Source organism: Saimiri boliviensis, chromosome 2 (assembly GCF_048565385.1).
Source record: "Saimiri boliviensis isolate mSaiBol1 chromosome 2, mSaiBol1.pri, whole genome shotgun sequence".
In the NCBI taxonomy this organism is placed as follows: domain Eukaryota; kingdom Metazoa; phylum Chordata; class Mammalia; order Primates; family Cebidae; genus Saimiri; species Saimiri boliviensis.
Window position 1 is genome coordinate 144,603,993 of NC_133450.1, and position 22,089 is coordinate 144,626,081.

A 22,089-nucleotide genomic window follows, 5' to 3' on the forward strand; every position below is an offset into this window, starting at 1 on the left:
TTTCTCATATTGTATGTCGGGGCCTGGGGTTTTGTCCAGTTCACAGTGTGTCCCAGGGCGGGACGGTGCCTGGCACAGACAGCACGCTCTACTGATGCTTGATGAGCAAACCAAAGTCACTCACTCCCGGGCCTCAGTTTCCTCACCCGTGGAGAAGTCCTCAATCTCAGGGCTGCTTGGCGGTTTGCACGATGACATCAGGACCATGATTACTACGGTATTGATGCCAGCAGAGAGAATGTTTCCTAGGCTCTGTTTCAAATGTCTTATGTGAATTAGCACATTTATTCTTCACACTACTCCTAGAACATTTCACTATTATCACCCTCCCTTTCCAGAGGGGGAAACTGAGGTCCTAAGAAGTCTAGTCATTTGTGTAAGGTCACTCAGCCAGGAAGCGGGTAGTTCAGGATTCAAGCCCAGAGCGGGGCTCTGTGGCTCGCACCTGTGGTCTCAGCTACTCGGGAGGCTGAGTCAGGAGGATCGCTTGAAGCCAGACGCTCAAGACCAGCTTGGGCAATATAGTGAGGCCCCATCTCTACAAAAAAAAAATTTTAAATAATTAGCCAGGCATGGTGGTAAATGCCTGTAGTCCCAGCTCTTCAGGAGGCTGAGTCAGGAGGATCACTGGAGCCCAGGAGGTCGAGGCTGCGTGAGCTTTGACAGCACCAGCACACTCCAGCCTGGGCGACAAGGCAACGCCCTGTCTCTGAAAAAATCATATTAATAATAATTTAATTATATGTCATCTCAGCACTTTGGGAGGCTGAGCAGAGCAGATCACTTGGAGTTCGAGGCCAGCCTGGCCAACATGGTAAAACCCCGTCTCTACTAAAAAAACGCAAAAGTACTAGCTGGGCATGGTGGCAGGCACCTGTAATCCCAGCAACTTGGGAGGCTGAGGCAGGAGATTCGCTTGAACCTGGGAGGCAGAGGTTGCGGTGAGCTGGGATTGCACCATGACACTCCAGCCTGAGCGACAGAGTGACACTCTGTCTCGAAAAACAATTTTTTAAATTTTAATTAAAAAATTAAAGGATTCAAGTTCAGCCTGCCCGGTTCTGAAGCCCATGATCCCAACCACTCTGTCACCTGTGGCTCCAGGAGAAGGCCCAGGTGTGAGGAGGGGGGATACCAGTAGGGGGCGCTCAGGCAGGCCTCAGGGTCTCCATCTACCATATGCCGAGATGCCACGATGGGGTTGTCTCTTCTGGGTCATTGTAAGAATGAAATGAACGAGGCTGTGTCTGGGAGCCTGCCCAGCTGACAGCCGTGCTTGGGAAGTATCCACATCTCTCAGAGATACACCTGGTCCTCTTCCCTGCCCTGGATGAGGCCCAGGCAGACAGGTCCCAGTGTCCCCTCCTCAGCCCCCAGTCCCCTGAGACCCCAGGGGAGATGCCTTGGTCATGAGCAGCCACAATCAGGGCCAAGGCAATAGGAGAGTGGGACAACTGCTCACGTCTGTCCCTTACCAGCCATCCAGGAACTCTAACCACTGCCCTCCCCTGCCCTGGCCCTTCCTGGGAGACACTGAGCTTTCTCACGGTCTCAGGAAGACTCCTTGCTGCCTACTCACTCATCCCTCATTCAAATACTCACAATGGAAACCGGGCATGGTGGCTTACACCTGTAATCCCAGAACTTTGTGGGGGCCAAGGTGAGCGGATCACGAGGTCAAGAGATTGAGACCATCCTGGCCAACATGGTGAAACCCCGTCTCTACTAAAATACAAAAATTAGCCTGGTGTAGTGGTGTGCGCCTGTAGTCCCAGCTACTTGGGAGGCTGAGGCAGGAGAGTTGCTTGAACCCTGGAGGCGGAGGTTGCAGTGAGCCGAGATCGCACCACTGTACTCCAGCCTGGCACCTGGAGACAAAGCGAGACTCTCTCAAAAAAAAGAAAGAAAGAAAGAAAAAAAAAACAGAAGTCAATGGCAGCATGAATTTGAAGCGCCAAGGGTGATGCCCGTTAGGTGCCACGCACCCACCGTGGCCAGGCCCTGGAGACACAGCCACGGACAAGGCGAAGCTGGCCAGCCTTCAGAGCGCTCGCGAGAGGCAGAGAGGGACGCAATACCTATCTGCTTCCCGGCATGTCATCGGCTGTCCCAGGGAGGTGCAGGGCCAAGGGAGGTCTGAGGAGGCCCCAAGCCAGACAGGGGCTTCAGGGGTTTCAGTGGTGGGGAGGGACAAGGAGGTAACAGCCCAGCAGGCAGGGAGAGCGGCCTGGGCAAACATCAGGAAGCCCCCGAGACAAAGGTGAGTTCAAGCAACCAACAGCAGTTCAGAGGGCAGAGGACGCCAGACTGCAGGGGTCAGCAGGGCCAGACTGAACCAGGCCTCATAAGCACATAACCACGCCAAGGTAGAGGACTTTGCCCTGAGGTCCAGAGAGGGTTTTAGCAGACGTCTGGCATGGTCGGGTTTTGTTCAACAAAGACCCCTCTGGCTGGCATGTGCAAAGCTGGTATGTGTAACATGTATGGATGGGGAATTGAGGGAGGCTTCATGGAGGAGGCGACTAGAGCTGAGCCTTGGGAGGGGCAGAGTTCAGATGGTGCAGGAAGGAAGGTGGGCATTCCAGGAAAGGAGAATCACAGGGGTGAAGACCTAGAAGGAGAGCATTTCTGAGGCACTCATGCGGGGAAGTGCAAAAGTGGAAAGTGAGGGTGGAAGCTGGGCCCCACCGCTCAGCAAGGGCTCAGCAGAGCCAGCCAGGCCAGCAGAGCCCCGCCCCATCTGCAGCTTGGACTTGAGGCAGGTAGGTGTAGAAGGTGGCCCTGGAGGCTCCTGGGGGCGCCTGGAAGGTCTCCAAGCTCATGTCCCTACGCGCCACCCCTGCAGCTCAGTCACCCTACAGGGCGAGCCTCCCGTCTGCTCCACGTTCCACGGTGACGGGCAGCTGCCCTCCTCCCCCAGGCCCAGCCCAGGTGCCGCTCATCCATTACAGGCCCCACCGATCCCTCACTGCCGCTTTTCCATTTGCTCCATGACGTATGGCCTCAGAATCCTTCTTATCACGGCCCTCCAGGCAGCTACGACAGATTAATTAGAGCTGGCATCCAAGAGCAAGCCCATTTGCCATCCCTGCTCCAAGCGAATCGATCGATTTCTACAAGGCGCGTTGGAGCCCCAGCGAGGAGAAAGGACCTCTCAAGGTCATAGAAGGACTGTCTTATCCAAACCCTTCTCTTTGGTGAGCAGGGTTGGGAATCAACCCTTCAGGGCCTGCTGGTCCTTAAAGATGCTACTGAAAGCAAAGACCACGAGCAAACACCCAACGCCACCCCCAGCCCAGTGCCACTGCAACAAAGACCACCAGCAAACACCCCAACGCCACCCCAGCCCAGTGTCACCGAAACCCCGTCAGTCCCACAGGGACAAGGGAACTGAACAAAGCCTGCCCAGACCCCATGCTCAGGGGCCCCTCCACGTGCCCCCGTCCTGGGCAGCTGGACTGCTGTCCCCATCGGCACAAAGCCGACACCCCAGCCCTCCACACGGTGTGAGAAAAAGCAGCTACTCACCACTGCTGGACCTCCTTCTCAGTAACTGCAAGAGAAAACAGAAAAGCAGGCTTTTAGCTCAGGGACAGTGTCCAGGGAGGTGGGCAGACATTCACTGGGGGCCTCCCTTCCAGCCCTCCCCTCCACAAGTGCCATGTCCCTGGGCATCGGCCTGCTCTGGATGAGAAAATGCTCCCTGAAGCAGTCCCAGCCAGGGGCTCTGCACCCACCACCCAGGCAGGGGACACTGGCTCCATCCCTTCCCGGCACCCACGTGCTGCCCGCCACTGCTGCTGCTGCTGGGAAAAGCCCAACAATACCCCGACACTCAAGGGTTCGCTTCTCCCCACAGTCCTGGGAGTGGGCAGACAGGGTGTCGCTCCCAGACCAACGTCCAAGACATACTCCTTCCCATCTCTCAATCCCTGGGGACGAGATGTCAGGGAAGGCCCCGGCTGCCCCAGGCACTCAGCTGCCCGAGTGTGTTGGGGGAGCTGTAAACGGGAAGCTCTCCGCAGAAGAGCGGACCACCTCCACTCCATCGGCCCATCCCCGCAGCCCCTCTCCGTGGTCAGTCCGGGCTCCTTCGCTGGCAAGACATGAACAGAGCCATGAACCAAAGGTTGGAAGAGGCCAAGGAAAGCAGCTGAGCCTCGAGCCACGCCCACAAACTCACTCTACTGAGCCATGAAACAAACAAAAATGCCTTTTCTGAAAAGTACAGAATCGTTTCAAGTTGGAACCAAATCAGTGTTCTCTCTAAGGTCACTGAACAAGAACATCAAGCCACCACCAAGGCCACCTTTGCTCCCTGCCAGTGTGGGCGAAGGACGGCTCCTTCTGCACTCCCTGCCTCGGGCACCTCATTCAAAAAGTGGGCATCATAGCACCAGCCGCGGCCACACAGAGCCATTGGGGGGACGCAGTCATAAAGGCATGGAAGCTACTGGGTCCCCGGGGGTACCAGATACCTGGAAAGGCCAGGCCTGGCATCAAAGAATGTAATTTTCCAAGAGAAAGTTTTGGCAAAGGGTGTGGGGTAGGGCCCTCAAATGTGCTCAATACTGCCTTGTGGAATGAAGGAAGGAAGGAAGGAAGGAGTGAACGAACAGATGAACAGACTGGAAAGGAGTATCATGCACAGGTCAGATGAGTAAAGGAACTGGAATCTATTCCCAGGGAAGTGGGAAGGAAGCCCAGAAAGGTGTCTGTGAATTGTTTGTGCCTGACCAGACTTGAGGAAGCCACTTTTCAAAAACCACCAAAGCAAGCTCACAGTGGCTGCCAAATACCAAGAGTCCACCATAAGCCCGAATCTGCACCCGGGCGGCCTCTGTGCTTCGGCTCAGCTGCCCTCAGGACAGCATGGAGGGAGGATGGCGCAACTCTGCCCTGGCTCCAAATGTGGAAACTGAGGCACGAAGAGATCAGGAAGTGGCAAGGCAAGGGTCTGACCTCAGGTCTGCGGCTCAGAATCCGGCGGCCGGATTCCTGGGCAAGCTAGAAGTCTCCACCCCGGTGCTGGATAGCACTCTCCTCCCACAAGCCCAAATGGGAGCAAGGGACCTGTCTGCAAGCAGGCCTCGGATAAAAAGAGAGGAGACAGGCCGGGCGCGGTGGCTCACGCCTGTAATCCCAGCACTTTGGGAGGCCGAGGCGGTTGGATCATGAGGTCAAGAGATTGAGACCATTCTGGTCAACATGGTGAAACCCCGTCTCTACTAAAAATATAAAAAATTAGCCAGGTATGGTGGCACGCACCTATAGTTCCAGCTACTCAGGAGGCTGAGGCAGGAGAATGGCTTCAACCTGAGAGGTGAAAGTTGCAGTGAGCCAAGATTGCACCACTGCACTCCAGCCTGGGAGCAAGACTCCGTCTCAAAAAAAAAAAAAAAAAAAAAAAAAAAAAGGGAGAGAGAGAGGAGGAGGCAACAGTGGGAGACGCCGGTTGCCCAGAAACGCCAGGCCTGGAGTCAAAGAAAGCAATTTTCTGAGATAAAGTTTTGGCAAAGGGTATGGGGCAGGAAGGGGTTCAGGGTTTGGCGCGGGGGTGGAGAAGAAAGGTATCCTTGGTCTGATCCTGCCTGGCTGCCTGGGCCTGCCCCCATGATGGCAGCCGGGGCTATGGGGCGGATGCCGAAAGCCCAAACCTGGAGACACAGGCGACGCATCATGGTACCAGCAGGAGTTCAGACCCACAGGTGCCAAAGCCAGACCAGACTGCCTGGGTTCAAATCCAGACCCACGGGGCGCTGTGCATCCTTGGGCAAATTGCCTCCCCTGTCTGAGCCTCAATTTTCTCATCTGTGAAATGGGATTGCTGGGAAAATTGAAGTGCTTGCCGCCCCTCAGCTTCACAAAAACCCCACAGGGAGGTGTGACCCCGTTTTCCCACTGAGGAATTGAGGTTCCGACGGGTCCACTTATTTGGGATCACCTGAGGTCCCTTTGCCAGGAAACAGCAGAGCCAGGACTTTGCCCCCGGAGATCAGGACGGGCATACCCCGTTGAGTCTGCATGACCTTGTATGACCTTGGCAAGGGGTTGCAGCATTCAACATAAACAGCAGGAGCTGGGTGGCGTGGCCACTGCTGACCTTAGGCAGGCCTCGCGGTGCCAGAGCGAGGCTTCCCCGGACCACCAGCTCAGAAGGCCCACTCTGCCTTGACGCCCCGCTCCATGTCTCCCAGCAGCCCTCCCCCAGGGCTCTCTGCCTCTGCCTCAGCCTGCGAGTCCTTCCTCACCCCCACTACACCCCCAGGATGCAGCAGGGCGGCAGGAGGAGACACCATGACTAGGGTCCTCCCCATTAGAAAGGCCCCCCACAGAGCCCAGGGCGATCAGCAGGGGACCAAGCCCCAGGGAACCGGAGTTAGCTTGGGGAGATAAGCCCCGCCCATGCTTTAAGCAGTGAATTGACCTTTAGGAAGCAGTCGATGCCGGCCGGTATCCCCTTGCACCCAGTCAGGGGCCAGCAATCCTAACTGCTTCACTGCCTGGGACCTTGGAGCGTCCTTTTTTTTTTTTTTTTTTTCTGGAGACAAAGTCTACCTCTGTCGCCCAGGCCGGAGTGCAATGGTGCCATCTTGGCTCACTGCAACCTCCACCTCCCAGGTTCAAGTGATCCTCATGTCTCAGCCTCCCAAGCAACTGGAACTACAGGCATGAACCATGACGCTCAGCTAATTGTTGCATTTTTAGTAGAGACCGGGTTTCACATGTTGGCCAAGCTGGTCTCAAACTTCTGAGCTCAAGTGATCCACCCGCCTCAGACTCCCACAGTGCTGGGATTACAGGCGTGAGCCAGCAAGCCCAGCCTTGGAAGGTCTTGAAGACAACAGGCAGAGGAACATCTCTGGGGTCCTGGCCACCTGCCCCCAGTCCTCCCGCCAGCCAGGGAGCTCTGGCATAGGTCAGGCTATCCTTCCCAATTCCAGCCCCTTGCTGAGCAGCTACCACCCCAACCTGGAGAGGAGGCTGAGCTGGGGGGAGGTGACTGAAGGAACGTGCCACGGTCTCGGCCTCAGCTGGGTTTGCCCATCACCAAGGCCTGTGTTCTCAACCACTCTATCTGGGCTTCCAGAAGCTCAACTCTTCCTAGATCACCTTCGAGAGCCTTCTCTGTCCAGCTGTCCAGTGATTCACTCAGGATTTTTCATGAAATCATCTCAATTTGCTTTTACTTACCTGCCTAATCAAGCTTCAGCCTAAGCAAAAATATCCGTAAGTTACCAGTGACTTTGCTGGTGGTATCTTTTCTAATACACAATTTAAAAAATATAATAAACAGGCTGGGCACAGTGGCGCACACCTGTAATCCCAGTTCTTTGGGAGGCCGAAGCAAGCGGATCATGAGGTTAGGAGTTCAAGACCAGCCTGGCCAACACGGTGAAACCCCATCTCTACTAAAAATACAAAAATGAGCTGAGTGTGGTGGCAAGTGCCTATAGTCCCAGCTACTGAGGAGGTTGAGGTGGGAGAATCGCTTGAATCCAGGAGGTGGGGGTTGCAGTGAACTAAGGTCACACCACTGCACCCCAGCCTGGCGACAGAGCAAGACTCCATCTCAATATATATACATATCTATATCTATATGTAGATATAGATACAGATATATAACTAATTAAAATAAAAAGCCACCATCCTTAATCAAACCTGCCCCGCCTTCAACCATGAAACAAGCCAACATCATGTATCCGTTAACTGACACAGTGGAAGGATGCATTACCCATGGAGGTTTCCTGCCAAAAGTAATTAACCTGAGTCTAACCACGAGGACGTAATCAGACAAATCCCAGGCTGCAGGACATTCTACAAGACAACTGACCAGGACACTTCAAGTCGGGGCCAGGAAAGGCAAAGCAAGTCAGAGGATTGTTCCAGAAAAGAGTCTAAACAGACAAGAAAACCAAATGTAACTCCAGATGCCTGGATCAGGTCCAGATCAGGAGGGAAAAACAGTTATCATGGCTGTCACTAGGCCAGCTGGGAAGCCACACCGTGGACTGGCAATGAGGGGCTGCCATAGGGATGAGGTAAGTTGGCAACAGCACTGAGGCTAATGCCCTTTTTCTTTCTTTATTTCTTTCTTTTTTTATGAGATGGAGTCTTGCTCTGTTGCGCAGGCTGGAGCGCAATGGCTGATCTTGACTCACTGCAACCTCCGCCTTCTGGGTTAAAGTGATTCTCCTGCCTCAGCCTTCCGAATAGCTGGGATTACAGGCACCTGCTACCACACTTGGCTAATTTCTGTAGTTTTGGTAGAGATGGAGATTCACCATGTTGGCCAGGCTGGTCTCAAACTCCTGACCTCAAGTGATCCATCTGCCTCAGCCTCCCAAAGTGCTGGGATTACAGGCATGAGACACTGTGCCCACTGATGTGTCCTGAGCCACTGGGGTGAGGGTCAGGACACCTGCAGCCTCATGACGTGGTTTAGAAATATACACACACAGCCAGGTATGGCAGCTCACGCCTGTAATCCCAGCACTTTAGGAGGTTGAGGTGGGCGGATCACGAGGTCAGGAGTTTTAGACCAGCCTGACCAACATGTCGAAACCCCACCTCTACTAAAAATACAAAAATTAGCTGGGTGTGGTGGCAGGCACCTGTAATCCCAGCCACTCAGGAGGCTGAGGCAGGAGAATTGCTCGAACCTGGGAGGCAGAGGTTGCAGTGAACTGAGATCGTGCCACTGCACTCCAGCCTGGGCGACAGAGTGAGACTTCATCTCAAAAAAAAAAGAAAAGAAAAAAAAGAAATATACGCACTTACATATGTAGAAAGAGTGGGGGCAGACACAGCAGAGCCAGGGGCTCGAGGACACGCAGGCATCCCTGCACCGCCACGTCCATGTTCCTCTTGATTCTTCAAAATAAAAAGTTGAAGGAAACGTGTGTCTTCTTCACCCCACAACGCGTGTGCCTGCCTCCTCTTCCCACTGCACAACACCAAGAGGGCTGAACAGTCCTGCCCCAGGTCCTGTGCCCCCAGCAGTTCTGACCAAGACACGCACTGGGAGGGAGGGAGACAGGGAACCACTTGGAGGTTCAGATTCCCTTTGCTTCAGCCTCTACCCAATGCCAGAGCAACCTTCCCGGGCTCCAGCTCCCGGCCTCCTCCCAGAGCCTCCAATCACATGTGAAACTAACAGGGCCTCCACCTCCGCCTCCGCCTCCGCCTCCCTCAGTAGGTCCGGCCTCCAGGCTTAGGGCTCAGGGCAGGGCGGGAACACAAGCCGTCCTTGCACAGCTGGTTCCCTGGGTCCCTGGCCTGCATCCTGACCAGTGACCCCACTGGAGCGTCCTCTGACTGTTCTAGACTCCAGGCCTTCGTACTCTGCCCAGAACATTTCCTCACCTCACCTCTTCTGTCCAAGGAACCCCTACCCATCTTTCAACGCCCAGCTGGGGCTGAGCACGGTGGTTCACACCTGTAATCCCAGCACTTTGGGAGGCCGAGGTGAGTAGATCAGTAGAGGTCAGGAGGTTGACACCAGCCTGGTCAACATTGTGAAACCCTGTCTCTGCTAAAAATACAAAAAGTAGCCAGGTGTGGTGGTGCATGCCTGTAATCCCAGCTACTCGGGAGGCTGAAACATGAGAACTGCTAGAAGCCAGGAGGCAGAGATTACAGTGAGCTGAGATCATACCACTGCACTCCAGCCTGGGTGACAGAGCAAGACTGTAAAAAAAAAAAAAAAAAAAAGCACAAAGCTCAAAGCCCAGCTGGGATATCCCGGGGAGCAGTGGTGAGTACAGTGGTCCAGAGAGGGCCTTGGCCAGCCCAGGGAGTCTTCAGGCCGGGACTCCCCCTGATCTGTGGCCTCGGATGAGTGACCCCACATCTCTGAGCCTTAGTTTGCTCATCTGTGAAATGGGACTCAGGCATCTGGCAGGAACAGGAGGGACTTGAAGTGTCTGACCCAGTGTTCAGCCCTTGGCAAGCGGGAGGCAGAGGCGCCTTCCCTCACCTTCCCAGCCGGACGCTCAGCCTGCAGCGTCGCTTCTCCTTGCCCGTCCTAGCATCACCCTCAGAGCCCGGCCCAGCACCCTGCACACGGGGGCAGAGAACAGCCCCTCCCGATTCCTCTACCGTCATCCAGACACTGGGCTGGTTTAACAGTGCGTCCTCAAACGTGTTTCTCACGTGCTCTTCACAGTTGCGTCTGGCTTTGGCCAATTTTTAAAACGAACTGTCTTTCTCCATCACACTCAGCCTCCAGGCCTGCAGGCCCAGGGTTGTACCAAAACCAAGATTTCAAACTGGCCGTGGGCCACGCTCTACACGTGACCTGACGGTGGGGAGCCCTGGGGTGTCATCCTGTCGGGGCCACTTGAAGGCTGGGTCATTCCGAACAAGTTACTTAACCTCTCTGAACCTCCAAGTCCTCACCTATAGGATGGGATATAAACTCCTACCAGGCAGAACCACTGTAAAGGGTATTGAGGAGTCGGTGGAGAAGGCAGAGCCCACACAGGGCCCGGGGAAGAGAGGGGGGCCAGGTGTCCACTCTACTCACCTTCACTGGCCCCCCAGAGAGCCAGGGCTGCAGAGGGGGAGGGCAGCTGCAGGCTCAGAGTAGAGAGGGGATCCTTCACCCCACCCCATCGCTCACAGACTCCAGGCCCCCAGCCAGGAAGCACGCACAGGGCCCACAGCCTCCTCCCCACCCCCGCAGCGCTCCTGAGGCCCCCCGCTCCCCCACTCCGGCTCCTCCTCCTTCCACACAGCTCTCGTCTGCCAGGAACGCACACGGGAGCCAGTCTCAGGAGCCCAAGAGGATGCTGAGTCTGATTGTGATTTCCCTAAAGCCAAACACCTCTCCCGTTTGAAGCTCGGCTCAAACATGGTAGGAGCAAAAGGCAGGAGCTGGCAGCCCCCTCCCAGTGCCAGCTGTAGCTAGAGGCATGGAGGGCAGACCGGGCCAATCCAGCCTCTCCCACCACCCCTCCTGGGGCAGACCTGGCCCTGGACCCATCTCCAGGGACGAAGCCTGCCCTCGTGTCTCTGTACCAGGCCCCAGACCTCCACCACAGCCACAGGAAAACCGCATCAGCAAGGGGGCCTCTGGGTTTGAGCAGCACCAAAGAAGAAAGCAGAGCCGCGAGTGACCCGTCTTACTAAATCCAACGGTCCCCTCAGTCCTAACAACTTTGATCACTGACTGTCCTCCTTCCAGAAGCGCTGGCCTCAGAAGCTCCTCCCAGGCGCCCCTCGCTCCCTGTCTCCTCCCCAGCTGGCCCTCTCCTTCAGCTCATACCCCCACCTCCCACCCTGACCGAGCTCCTCGCTGATGGCCCAGGGACCCCTCAGGCCCCATGTGACCCAAAGGGATCCCCTGGGCCTCCTCTCAGGTCCCCATCCTGAGAACTCCCTCCTCCTGCCCTACGGGCAGTCCTATGCCAACTACAGACAAGTCTCACCCATCCTGGCTGCCTCGAAAACAAGAGAACACCCCCAGTGCCCAGGGCTGCCTGGACGTAGCCCCCGCACCGTCCCAGCCACTGTGCCAGCCTCTTCTCGGCCCCGCCCCATCCCCTTCTCCCATCCAGTCCCCACCCCGAAGCTGCCAACGCCCCTGATGTGGTCACATCCCTCCCCACCTAGAACCCTCCTCCAGAGCCTCCAGTGCGTCTCCAGCCTCTTCAGCCTCCCCTTACCCCTCCTCACAGTGCCCTGCAGCTGTGTTCTCCCCACAGCACCTCAGAAACCCCCTCGGTACCATCTTCAGAGGATGGGGGCTCTCCCCCAAGCCCTCCCTGGGCAGCAACAGCAAAGCTAAGTCAGCGAGCGGAGGGAACGCACCGCTGGCTGGCCAAATGCACCCTCCTGCCCCCACACCTGGCCCGCCCCTGGGGAGGGGCAGTTCCTCATAGCAAAGGCCGTGGTGGTCTCTAGTGGGACCTGAACTCCGGGGACCTGCCACTCTCCTGCTGTGTGACCGGTTCCTTCCCCAGTTTGGCCCTCAGTTTCCCCATCTGTGAAAGGGGACATTACTGGCTGTGCCAACCATGGAGTGCCACACACTGGGAGGTGGAGAGGGGAGAAAAGGGAGTGAAACACGTCCGGGGTTCCCACCCGACGTCCTGCCACTCTTGAGGGCTGGGGAGCAGCCACCTGCACGCTCCAATCCGCCAGGTGCCCCGATTTTGCCCCGAGCACCACGGTCCCAGATCACTCCCCCACCCCCTGCAGCACTGACCCCTGGTGGTCACAGCACCACCCTGGAGTCACATGGCAGTGTCGGGTGGTTCCCGAAGGCCCCAAGAAAATTCGCTGGTGTTCCTGGGATGGGCAGGGAGCCCCTTTGCTCCTGACACAATGCGTGAACTTGGCCACGCACCCTCCCCTCTGTCCCGGGAAAGAGCTCAGCTCCTGAGACCTCCAGGCCCCCCAGCTCCCACGCTCCACAAAGTGACCTTCAGGCAACAGGTAAACGAGGGGCTGGGGTGACATGTTTCCCACGGACAACAGGCCCCGTGTCCCAGGAAGAGCAGCCCTGGAGAGGGCCGGAGTGAGGACAGGAAGGTGGGCGCAGGCTCTGGGCCAGACAATGTGGCCAGGACCCATTAACCCTTGACCTTGGACAAGGCGCAGCTTCTTCTCTAAAGCAGAGCGCTCGCTGGTGCTGCCTGCAAGCTCAGAGTAACGTGACAGCAGGTGCAGGAGCCGCCTGCACGAGGCAGGCAGCATGATCATCGCTGCCGCTGTACTTAGGATTTGATGCCCCTGCCAGCGTGAGAGCAGAGACCACCCCCCATCCCACACCTGTTTGCCACCACCGCCCGGCTAAGGGGCAGCTATGCCCCAGCACCAGGCCTGAGCAGCCCCAGAAAGGGGGGCCTGGCCTGCTGCCCAGATCTCCCAGGCACTCCTGGCCAAGCAGAGCCCCTGCGGGAGCCCCTCACCCTGACCCAGAAGCCGCACATTCCCTGGACCTCCCGCCCTCCCCTCTGGGCTCCAGCCCCACACCGCATGTCCCCTCTGTGGGAGTAGTGACCCAGCCTCCTTGGCAGTCACTGTCTCTACCCTGGTTCACCAAGTGCCAGCCAGGACTAGTCCAGCACTGGGCTGGGGCATATGGCAGGAAAGGTGGGCAGGCCCTGTCTGCTCTGCTCACACACTGCCCCTTCCAAGCAGGCCACCCACCAGGGCCATCAGACTTCCATGCACAGCTGTAAGCCACTGTGATGGTCACTGTCGCCATCGGGTGCTTACTGCGATCTCCCGTGCACCCGCCTGCACTCGCATTTCAGTAGAACCTCACACGGGCCACGGGTTGTTGCTGTGGCTGTCTCAGGATGAGGCACCTGGGTTCATCAGGGGAGTCCCATGCCCATGGCCACACAGCTGACCAGGCTCTGACCTCCCCTCACCGGCCCCCACCTCCGTTCCTTATACCCCCACAGCAGCCTCACCTCCACATAAGAGAGGTCAGAGCCTCCAGGTAAGAGAGATGGGAGGAAGCCTGCACACTCGAGTTGGGGCTGTTTCACCTGTTGGGGGAATCATCCGGCCCACAGGGCCTGTCTTCAGGAATGGCAAGTACGTGGTGGGTCCCTGGCCGCAGAGGGCAGACTCCGGCTAGGGCCAGGCGAACTTCGGCCGCAGCTCCTGGGAGCTGCTCTTCGCCTCTCTGCACCTGGGCCTGGCTGCCCTGCCCGAGGCTCCCTAAAGACAGGCTCTCGGCTTGGGACACACAGTCCAGCCAGGATCACCCAGGGCCTTCGCACAGACGGGTCTACCTACTCTCCAGTCGCTGGGTGGCCTGGGTCAGCGTGCTCCCTGTCCCACTGCCAGGGGCCAGCGAGAAAATACAGGTCACAAGAACCGAGCCCAGCACGTGGTGGGCGCCCTGGAGACGCTGTGCTGATGAGGAGTTGTGGGGTTTGAATAAATAGAGGGCCAGGCCTTGGGGTGCACACCAAAATGGGAAGCTGCTGTCGCTACCGCAGGAAGAGGAGCCAGGCGAGAGGCTGCTTAGGGCAGCTCAGATTCAAAACCAAGCCCTGCTTCCCTCTCAGTCCCTCAGAATCCTCCCTGAGCCCCAGATGGCTGGGACAGCTGAGCCCTCGTGCCGCACCAGGCCCTTGTGCTGACAGCCAGGGGTCCCCACCAGCCCGCTTCAAAGAAACGGAGGTTTCACAGACAGGCAAGGTGCTGGACCAAGATCACGCAGTCAGGGGTGGAGGACAGGAGGTGGAGGCCAGGTTCATAGACTCCAGAGCCCTGGCTCAGGAAGGCTTTAGCGGGGAGATGTCATCCCCAAGGAGGGGCCGCCCACCGAGGCCCCCAGGCCATGGCGAGCACTTGCTAAGCACCTGCTGTGTGCCTGGCACTGGGGTGGATGAGGCTGGGGCAGAGTCCGGTGGGAGCATCCAACTCCTGCCCACTAAAGTGCCCCTTGATGGTGTCCCCCTGGGAGAGCCAAGCCCTGTCTCCATCTTTCTCCTGGGCGCTCTGACACTTCCCACTTTCAGATTTACCAAAATAGGCCGGGCGCGGTGGCTCAAGCCTGTAATCCCAGCACTTTGGGAGGCCGAGGAGGGTGGATCACGAGGTCAAGAGATCGAGACCATCCTGGTCAACATGGTGAAACCCCGTCTCTACTAAAAATACAAAAATTAAGCCGGGCGCGGTGGCTCAAGCCTGTAATCCCAGCACTTTGGGAGGCCGAGGCGGGTGGATCACGAGGTCGAGAGATCAAGACCATCCTGGTCAACATGGTGAAACCCCGTCTCTACTAAAAATACAAAAAAACTAGCTGGGCGTGGTGGCGCGTGCCTGTAATCCCAGCTACTCAGGAAGCTGAGGCAGGAGAATTGCCTGAGCCCAGGAGGTGGAGGTTGCGGTGAGCCGAGATCGCGCCATTGCACTCCAGCCTGGGTAACAAGAGTGAAACTCTGTCTCAAAAAAAAAAAAAAAAAAAAAAAAAAAATACAAAAATTAGCTGGGCATGGTGGTGCACGCCTGTAGTCCCAGCTACTCGGGAGGCTGAGGCAGGAGAATTGCTTGAACCCAGGAGATCAGGAGATGGAGGTTGCGGTGAGCCAAGATCGCACCATTGCACTCCAGCCTGGATAAAAAGAGTGAAACTCCGTCTCAAAAAAAAAAAAAAAAAAAAAGATTTACCAAAATAAAGCCAGAATCTCCGTGATTCACTTTCCCACTGCAAGCCTCAACGTTCTCATCTGATCAATGGGGTAAGAATGTTCACTCCAAGTGGCTCACAAGTACGTGAACGTGCTTTGTCCCTGAAACAGGGCCCTGCGCTCAAGAGGGTCCAAGGACTCCCCAAAGGTGCCCTCCACAAAGCCCCTGAGGCTAGAGGGCTGGTACCCGCCCCCGCCAGGAGTGGGGACAGACTCCCAGGAAGCCACCAAAGGCCAAGTTTAGTTCAAATCCTGCATTCTAGCTCACATATTTCTTCAAAGTTGCATTCTGCCTCATCATATGTGAGTGTTTCTTTACTGTAAAGTTGGAAAATACATTAATTTTCATCTCTATGTAGGGTAAATAACTCCCTTCCCCTACAACAAAACTCTCAAGTAAAATTGCAGGACAATGCGTTTCGTCCTGTGACCTCCAGGAATAATGAGAAGAAAAAGCTGCCAATCATTAACTGCTTACTACATGCTGATCCGGGCTAAGCATTTTGCCTGCATTAATCTCGTTGAATGACTGAATGACGCTATGAGGTAAGGACTCTGATGATCTCCACTACACAGATCAGGAAACAGAGGCTTCCAGAGGTGCAGCCACCTGCCCAGAGCTCCAGAACTAGTTTTTGGGTTTTTTTTTTTTTTCTTTTTTTGAAACACCGTCTCACTCTGACTCCGTTGCCCTAGCTGGAGTGCAATGGCCCGACCTTGGTTCACTGCAACCTCCACCTCCCAGGTCCAAGCAATTCTGCTTCAGCCTCCTGAGTAGTTGGGATTACAGGTGTGCGCCATCACACCCAGCTAATTTTTGTATTATTAGTAGAGGTGAGTTTCACCATGTTGGCCAGGCTGCTCTCAAATTCCTGACCTCAAGTGATCCGCCCACTTCGACCTCTCAAAGTGCTGGGATTACAGGCGTGAGCCACCCAGCCTGGCCAAGACCTTGGGGAAATCTGTGTGTGTGGAGTTTTCTCAAGACTCCTGGTAGAGATCCTCTCAAACATTTCAGAGTGAAGCCCGGCACTCAAGGATTCGGATCAGTCCCATTCCACAAGAATTTTCCAAACTGCCGAGGTCAGACACTGTGGAAGGCATGGAGGAAGGGTTTTTGTCTAAACTGACTCACTAGCCCCTGTGTGACCTTGGGCAGCTAAATTCACCTCTCTGGGCCTCAGTTTCCTTAGCTGTAAAATGGGAATAGTGGTGGTCACAGTACCTTTCTTGCAGGGTGGCTAAAGGAACAAACAGGATTTTCACCCCTTCCTTCATCCAGCAATTCCTGAACAACCTCAATGGGTCAGAACCTGAGCTGGGCTCCAGGGACACAGCAATGACCCAGACACTGTTTCCTGTCCTCCGAGTAACTGATATAACAAGGGAGACACACCCTATTAGCACACACCCACACAGCTGTCTGTCTGTCATAAGAAAGGAAAGTTCAGCAGGGCCCAGTGGCTCATGCCTGTAATCTCAGCACTTTGGGTGACCAAGGAGGGTGGATCACCAGAGGTCAGGAGTTTGAGACCAGTCTGGGCAGCATGGCAAAACCACATGACTATTACAAATACAAAAATAAGCCAGGCATGGCGGCGGGTGCTTGCAATCCCACCACACTTTCTGTGGAATGATTATGCAAATCTGTCAGTGCCTTTTTTTTTTTTTTTTTTTTTTTTTGAGACAAGGTCTCCCTCTGTCAACACCCAGGCTGGAGTACAGAGGTGCAATCGAGGCTCACTGCAGGCCAGGCACGGTGGCTCACGTCTGTAACCCCAGTACTTTGGGAGGCCAAAGAGAGCAGATCACTTGAGGTCAGGAGGTCGAGACCAGCCTGGCCAACATGGAGAAACACCGTCTCTACTAAAAATACAAAAAATTAACCAGGTGTGGTGGTGGGCACATGCAGTCTCAGCTACTCAGGAGGCTGAGGCAGGAAAATCGCTTGAATCCAGGAGGCGGGGTTGCAGTGAGCCAAGATTATACCACTGCACTCCAGCCTGGGTGACAAAGCGAGACCCTGTCTCAAAAAAAAAGAAAGTTCAGAGTTAATGAAAATGTGAAGCAGGAACCCAGCCCGTCCTAGGGGGTCAGGCTCGCTCCCTGAGGAAAGGGCTGATGCGCAGGGCTTAGCCAGGCAAAGGGGAAGCAGCAGCCCTTGCCGGGGGAGGCTTCAGGTCCGAAGCTCAGAGGCCATCCAGAGCCCAGTGAGTTCAAGGGACCGCAGCAGCCACATCTCACGAGAACAAAGCCTTTTCCAAGAGGCAGCGTGGCGTGGTCCAGGCGGAGAGAATGCAGCGAGTGTCCCAAATATTAACAATTGCCACTATTATTAATATAGGAGTCACAGCGCCTAAACCAGATGGCCAGGGCCAGTAACGGGGGCACCCGGGAGGAGCAGGGACTGTGAGAAGCCGAGCAGGTATCACCCCCATCCCCCCGCTTTGGATTATGGGGCATCTGCCTCCCCCACCCTGGTCCCCACATTCCTGCTTCAGTCCTCGCCCTCCAGGGCCCCCCACCCCAGCCCCAGGAAGGGGTGGGAGACACACAGCTAGCTGGTCTCCATCGCAGCTCAGGCAGAGGCCAAATTGGTCACAGAAGGCACACGGTCACACCTAATGTCATGGCCAGCAGAGGAGGGAATGCTTTGAATGGAAGCGCTGAGAGGCTCCCAGGATGGAGCAGAGGCGAGAGGTGAAGCAAGACCCCAGTGAAGGTGCAAGGCCCCCCACACAGGGAGAGGCAGAGACAGCAGTGGCGGGGACGCAGAGACTGAGCGAGGGCGGCACCCGGGTGGAACCAGCGTCGGTTGCTGCCAGCACCTCCCCTCCCAGAATGCTGTGGATCCGCTCCTGAAGCATGGAGGTCTGGCCCCTGAGCCACACAGGGGCAGGGCAGCTCCTGCAGGGACCACAGGAGGTTCCAGGATATGCCTTCCAGGGCGACTGGCAGAGGGTTGGTGAGGGCTGCTGCTGGCACCCGGGCAGCCTCGGCCACCGGCAGGCAGTGGCCCTGGCTCTGGCTCTGGCCCTTTAAGAGCGGAGGGTGGAGGCTCAGCCCTGACCTGCCCTCCTGGAGGAGGCACAGAGTGACTCATCAGGGTCCTTGTCATGATGCTCAGAGAGCTGGAGGGCCCAGGGATGGCGGCGATGGGGCACGGAGAGGCCCAGGCGCAGCCCCCTCAGCCTGGCCAGAGCTCACTAGAGGCTGGACCGTGACCTTGACTGGGATGCCTGCGGGTGCCTCCCTGGGCAAGGCCCGTCTCCCGGGTGTGCCCTGCGGCCTCACATTCGCTCCCCTGCTTTCCGAGACGCCCCTCCTAGCGGGGCCTCTGCCCTGCTGGGTTAGCCAACAACTCTTGAGGGGACAACCCACTGCCCCCCAAGCTACCTCTCCAGGGACCTCCCGAAGCAGGGGCCACCAGCACCCCACTCACAACGAGGAGGCTGCAGCTCAGAGAGGCCGAGGGACTTCCGTGGATCTGCTTCTGGCCACACGAGCTCATCTCTGAGCTGCTCAATCGCCCGTCAGTGCCCCGCACGCCTGCAGCCGGGTGGAGGGGGCACAGCACGAGCCCTCTTGCCACCAGTGCCCTCGCGGCCGCAGGCCCTCTATGTGCAGTCACCGTGCAATTTCAGGTCCCCGGAGTTGCCAAACCTTAACGCCTCCTTGGAAGGCGCTTCCATTCAGATGATTCCCTGCTCTACTGGCTGTGACACAGACATGGCTGTGTGGCTTCTGTGACCAATCTGGCTACTGCCTGAGCTGTGCTGGAGACCAGCTGTGTGTCTCCCACCCCTTCCTGGGGCTGGGGGTTGGGGGGCCCTGGAAGGTGAGGACTGACCGGGAACATACCGTTCCTGCCACCTGAAGCACTCTCACCGTGCCCAACGCAAACCCTCCCTGCAAACTTCTCTTCTCCCTCAAGTAGCAGTGTCAAATTCAACAAACAAAAATACAGATACCCTGTTAAGTTCAAATATCAGATAAATAGCAAATCATTTTTTAGTATGTCTGGTATCCCTAGCCCTGGATCTCAACTGCAATATTACCTCTTCCAGGAAGCCTTCCCAGATGCACCCCAGACCAGGGAGATTCCCAGTGCATTGTGCAAAGCCCTGTCTTGATGCTTATCCCAGCCTGACATCTGCCTCCCCACCAAACTGTGAATGCCAGCAGGGCCAGAAATCTAGCCAACCAGCCTACCCAGTGTCCCCAGCATCCACAGGGCCTGGCACAAGGCAACTGTTCCATAAACAGCCTGAATCAAGGAGTGAGGGCTGGCAAGGTGGCCCAGGAACCCCTTTGGCCAGACACACACCCCCACAGGTCCCAGGGCCTCCCCTCTGCTCCCTGCTGGCTGGCCCTCCTTCCCTGAGAGGCACCTAGACCCCTCTCAAGGGCGTCCCCAGCCCCTCGGAGCCTGAGCTGGGGAATCATGGCCCGGGCACCCAGGCAGGCTCCTCTCCACGGTTTTGACAGCTGCTCTTCATTTTAACTGACATCATGTTCCGCTCGGGCGCAGCAAGGGCCGCATCACGGGAAGCCTGAAGACAATAATGGCCCAGCAAGGCCGAGTGGGCTGCTGGGCACGCAGGGGGCGGAGGGGCCACGGGCCAAGGGGCAGGAACCCGGCCCGCACAGGCTTTGAATGCCCGAGCTCCTCCTCTGCGCGGCACACACACCATATATTTTTGAACAGAAGGAAAGCATTGGCTGTTTCCCCCACAGTGCCAAAAATAGCCCCAGCTCCTGCCTTTGAACAGGAATCTCTCGGTTCCTACAAAGAGGCAGGAGCAGGGCCGGGAGGAGGGGCGGGCTGGCTGGCTGGCTGGTGGCTTGGACCCCTCCTCAGCTCCCCAGCCCCAGAAGGTGAGAGGGGTCTGGGGTCCTCACGAGGTCTGCCCAGCTGGGGCCCAGCCTCCCTACGTCCCCACCTCTCAGGATCCCCCAGCCACAGAGGAAAGCCCCCTCCCTCAGCCCAGGAGGTAGGAGGGGGCTGGACAGAAACAGAAAGCAAAGCCCAAGATGGATAAGAAGGAACTTCGTTCATTCATTGGCTTGCTCATTTATGTACTTGTTTTCTCATTCATTCCAACAATACGCGCAGGCTCTGTTCTGTTCTGGGAGCCTCGCAATGAGATGCAGTCGGTCCTCACGGCTCCCAGCTGAAGCAGGGGGCAGTGAAGCATGTCGTCACCACCAGGACTGAGGAGGAGGCCAATCCCAGAGACACCTCCCCTGGAAGTAGCCGTTGGGCTCTGGTGTGAGCGTGGATGAAGATGGGTCCCACCCGTGGCCAGTGGGAGGAGGCAGAGGGCTGGGTCTGACGAAGAGGTGCCTCTGGGCTGCCCCAGCACCCTGCATGGCTCCCTCATCCAACCTGGCAAAAAGTCTACAAGAGGCATTGTCTTCCTGTTTCCTAGGTGAAGACGCCGGGACCAGGACGCAGCAGGAGGAATTAAAAGCCTGGGATGCGCCGTGCCAGGCCCCATCACCAATGTTTCCCCATGAATCCCACTCACAGTCCTGAGAGGCATCTGCCCATTTCACAGATAGAATCTGAGAGCTCGGTGGGAAAGGCCAGGCCAAGGCCCCAGAGCTAACGAGTAGAGAAGCTGGGATTTGAATCCAGGCCCGCAGGTCCCTGAGAGGAGCCCCTGACACCAGACCACCAGGAAAGCCATCTCAGCTCAGCATCCCTCTCCCAATTCTGCAGCGATCCAGAGAAGGAAGTGGTCACAGGGCTGGAAGAGGAGATCCAAGGATTTGAACCCAGCTCTGTTTGGTTCCAAGTCCAGGGCTCTTTCTGTTCCCCATAGCAGAAGAAAGAAAGAAACGAAAGAAAGGAAGGAAGGAAAAGAAGAATGGAGGGAGGGAGGGAGGGAGGGAGGGAGGGAGGGAGGGAATGTGGGGCAAAAGAAAGAAAGGCCATTTTCCATCCCCAAAGGCCAGGGCTGTGGGGGGGCCGGGGTGGCCGTGGCCCCACAGCTGCGGGGAGAGGAAAGCACACTGAACCCACTTCCCTGCTGAAAACTCCAGCCTGAAATAAAAAGGCAGAGTGCTATTTCTGCCTTGGGTTAAACATTCCTCAAAGCCACATTCCTCCCGCCCTCCCCCTGCTCCCCTGCCAGGAAATTCAGAGCACAGTGGCCTGGATGCCTCACCAGCTTCCTGGGGCCCCCTCGGTGGCTCAGAAGTGCAGCTACCCTGCACCCCTTCCTGGGCAAGAAGCACCTCCACCCGCAGCATGGTTAGGGCACACAGAGCTGAGAAATGGTGGCACCACATCTCATAGAGAGTGGAACAGATAGGGAGACAGCGGCCCTAAGAGCGGCAGCCAGAGGCCAGAGCAGGCCAGGCTGGAGCCGGGACCCAACTCTGAACTCCCTGGCTGTCCCCCTTCCCCGACAGATTGCAGGTCAGGAGCACCGGCAGGTCCTGTCCTGGTCACCAGGGAAAGCAGACCACAGCACTGCATAGAAAAACTCTTCGGAAGGATTCCAGCCTTTTGCAGGGGCAAAGATTCCCCGGGCCATGCACCCCCCAGACACCAAAGACCACAAGATGTGGCCCAGCCCTCAAGGAGTTTAAAGTCACGGGGGTCCCCTCGGCCACCATGCCCCCAAGCCCACACCGAACCTATGAAGACTTGGTCTCTTTCTCCATCAGACAGATACCTCCAAAGGCACCCGGGCTGAGCCAGGCACAGGGCAGGGCAGGACGGCCAGGGACACCTGGTCCTCACCACTTTGTCCAGGACAGGGCTTCCCGGGAGAAGGCGTAGTGCAGTACATAAAATGGGGTACACTGTGCCAGGCATGGTCACTCATGCCTGTAATCCCAGCACTGCGGGAGGCCAAGGTGAGTGGATCACGAGGTCAGGAGTTCGAGACCATCCTGGCCAACATGGTGAAACCTC

General features: G+C 56.9%; 1 protein-coding gene across 3 annotated transcripts in view; it reads right to left on the reverse strand.

Annotated features, from left to right (window-relative positions):
- NCS1 (neuronal calcium sensor 1) overlaps positions 1 to 22,089 on the reverse strand; it is a 66,229-nt gene that overhangs the window by 33,187 nt on the left and 10,953 nt on the right. For all 3 annotated transcript variants that reach the window (XM_074394620.1, XM_039461470.2, XM_074394619.1), the window contains exon 2: positions 3,529 to 3,553. In XM_074394620.1, coding sequence (XP_074250721.1) covers positions 3,529 to 3,553 — 25 coding nt within the window. The remainder of the gene's footprint in view (positions 1 to 3,528; positions 3,554 to 22,089) is intronic.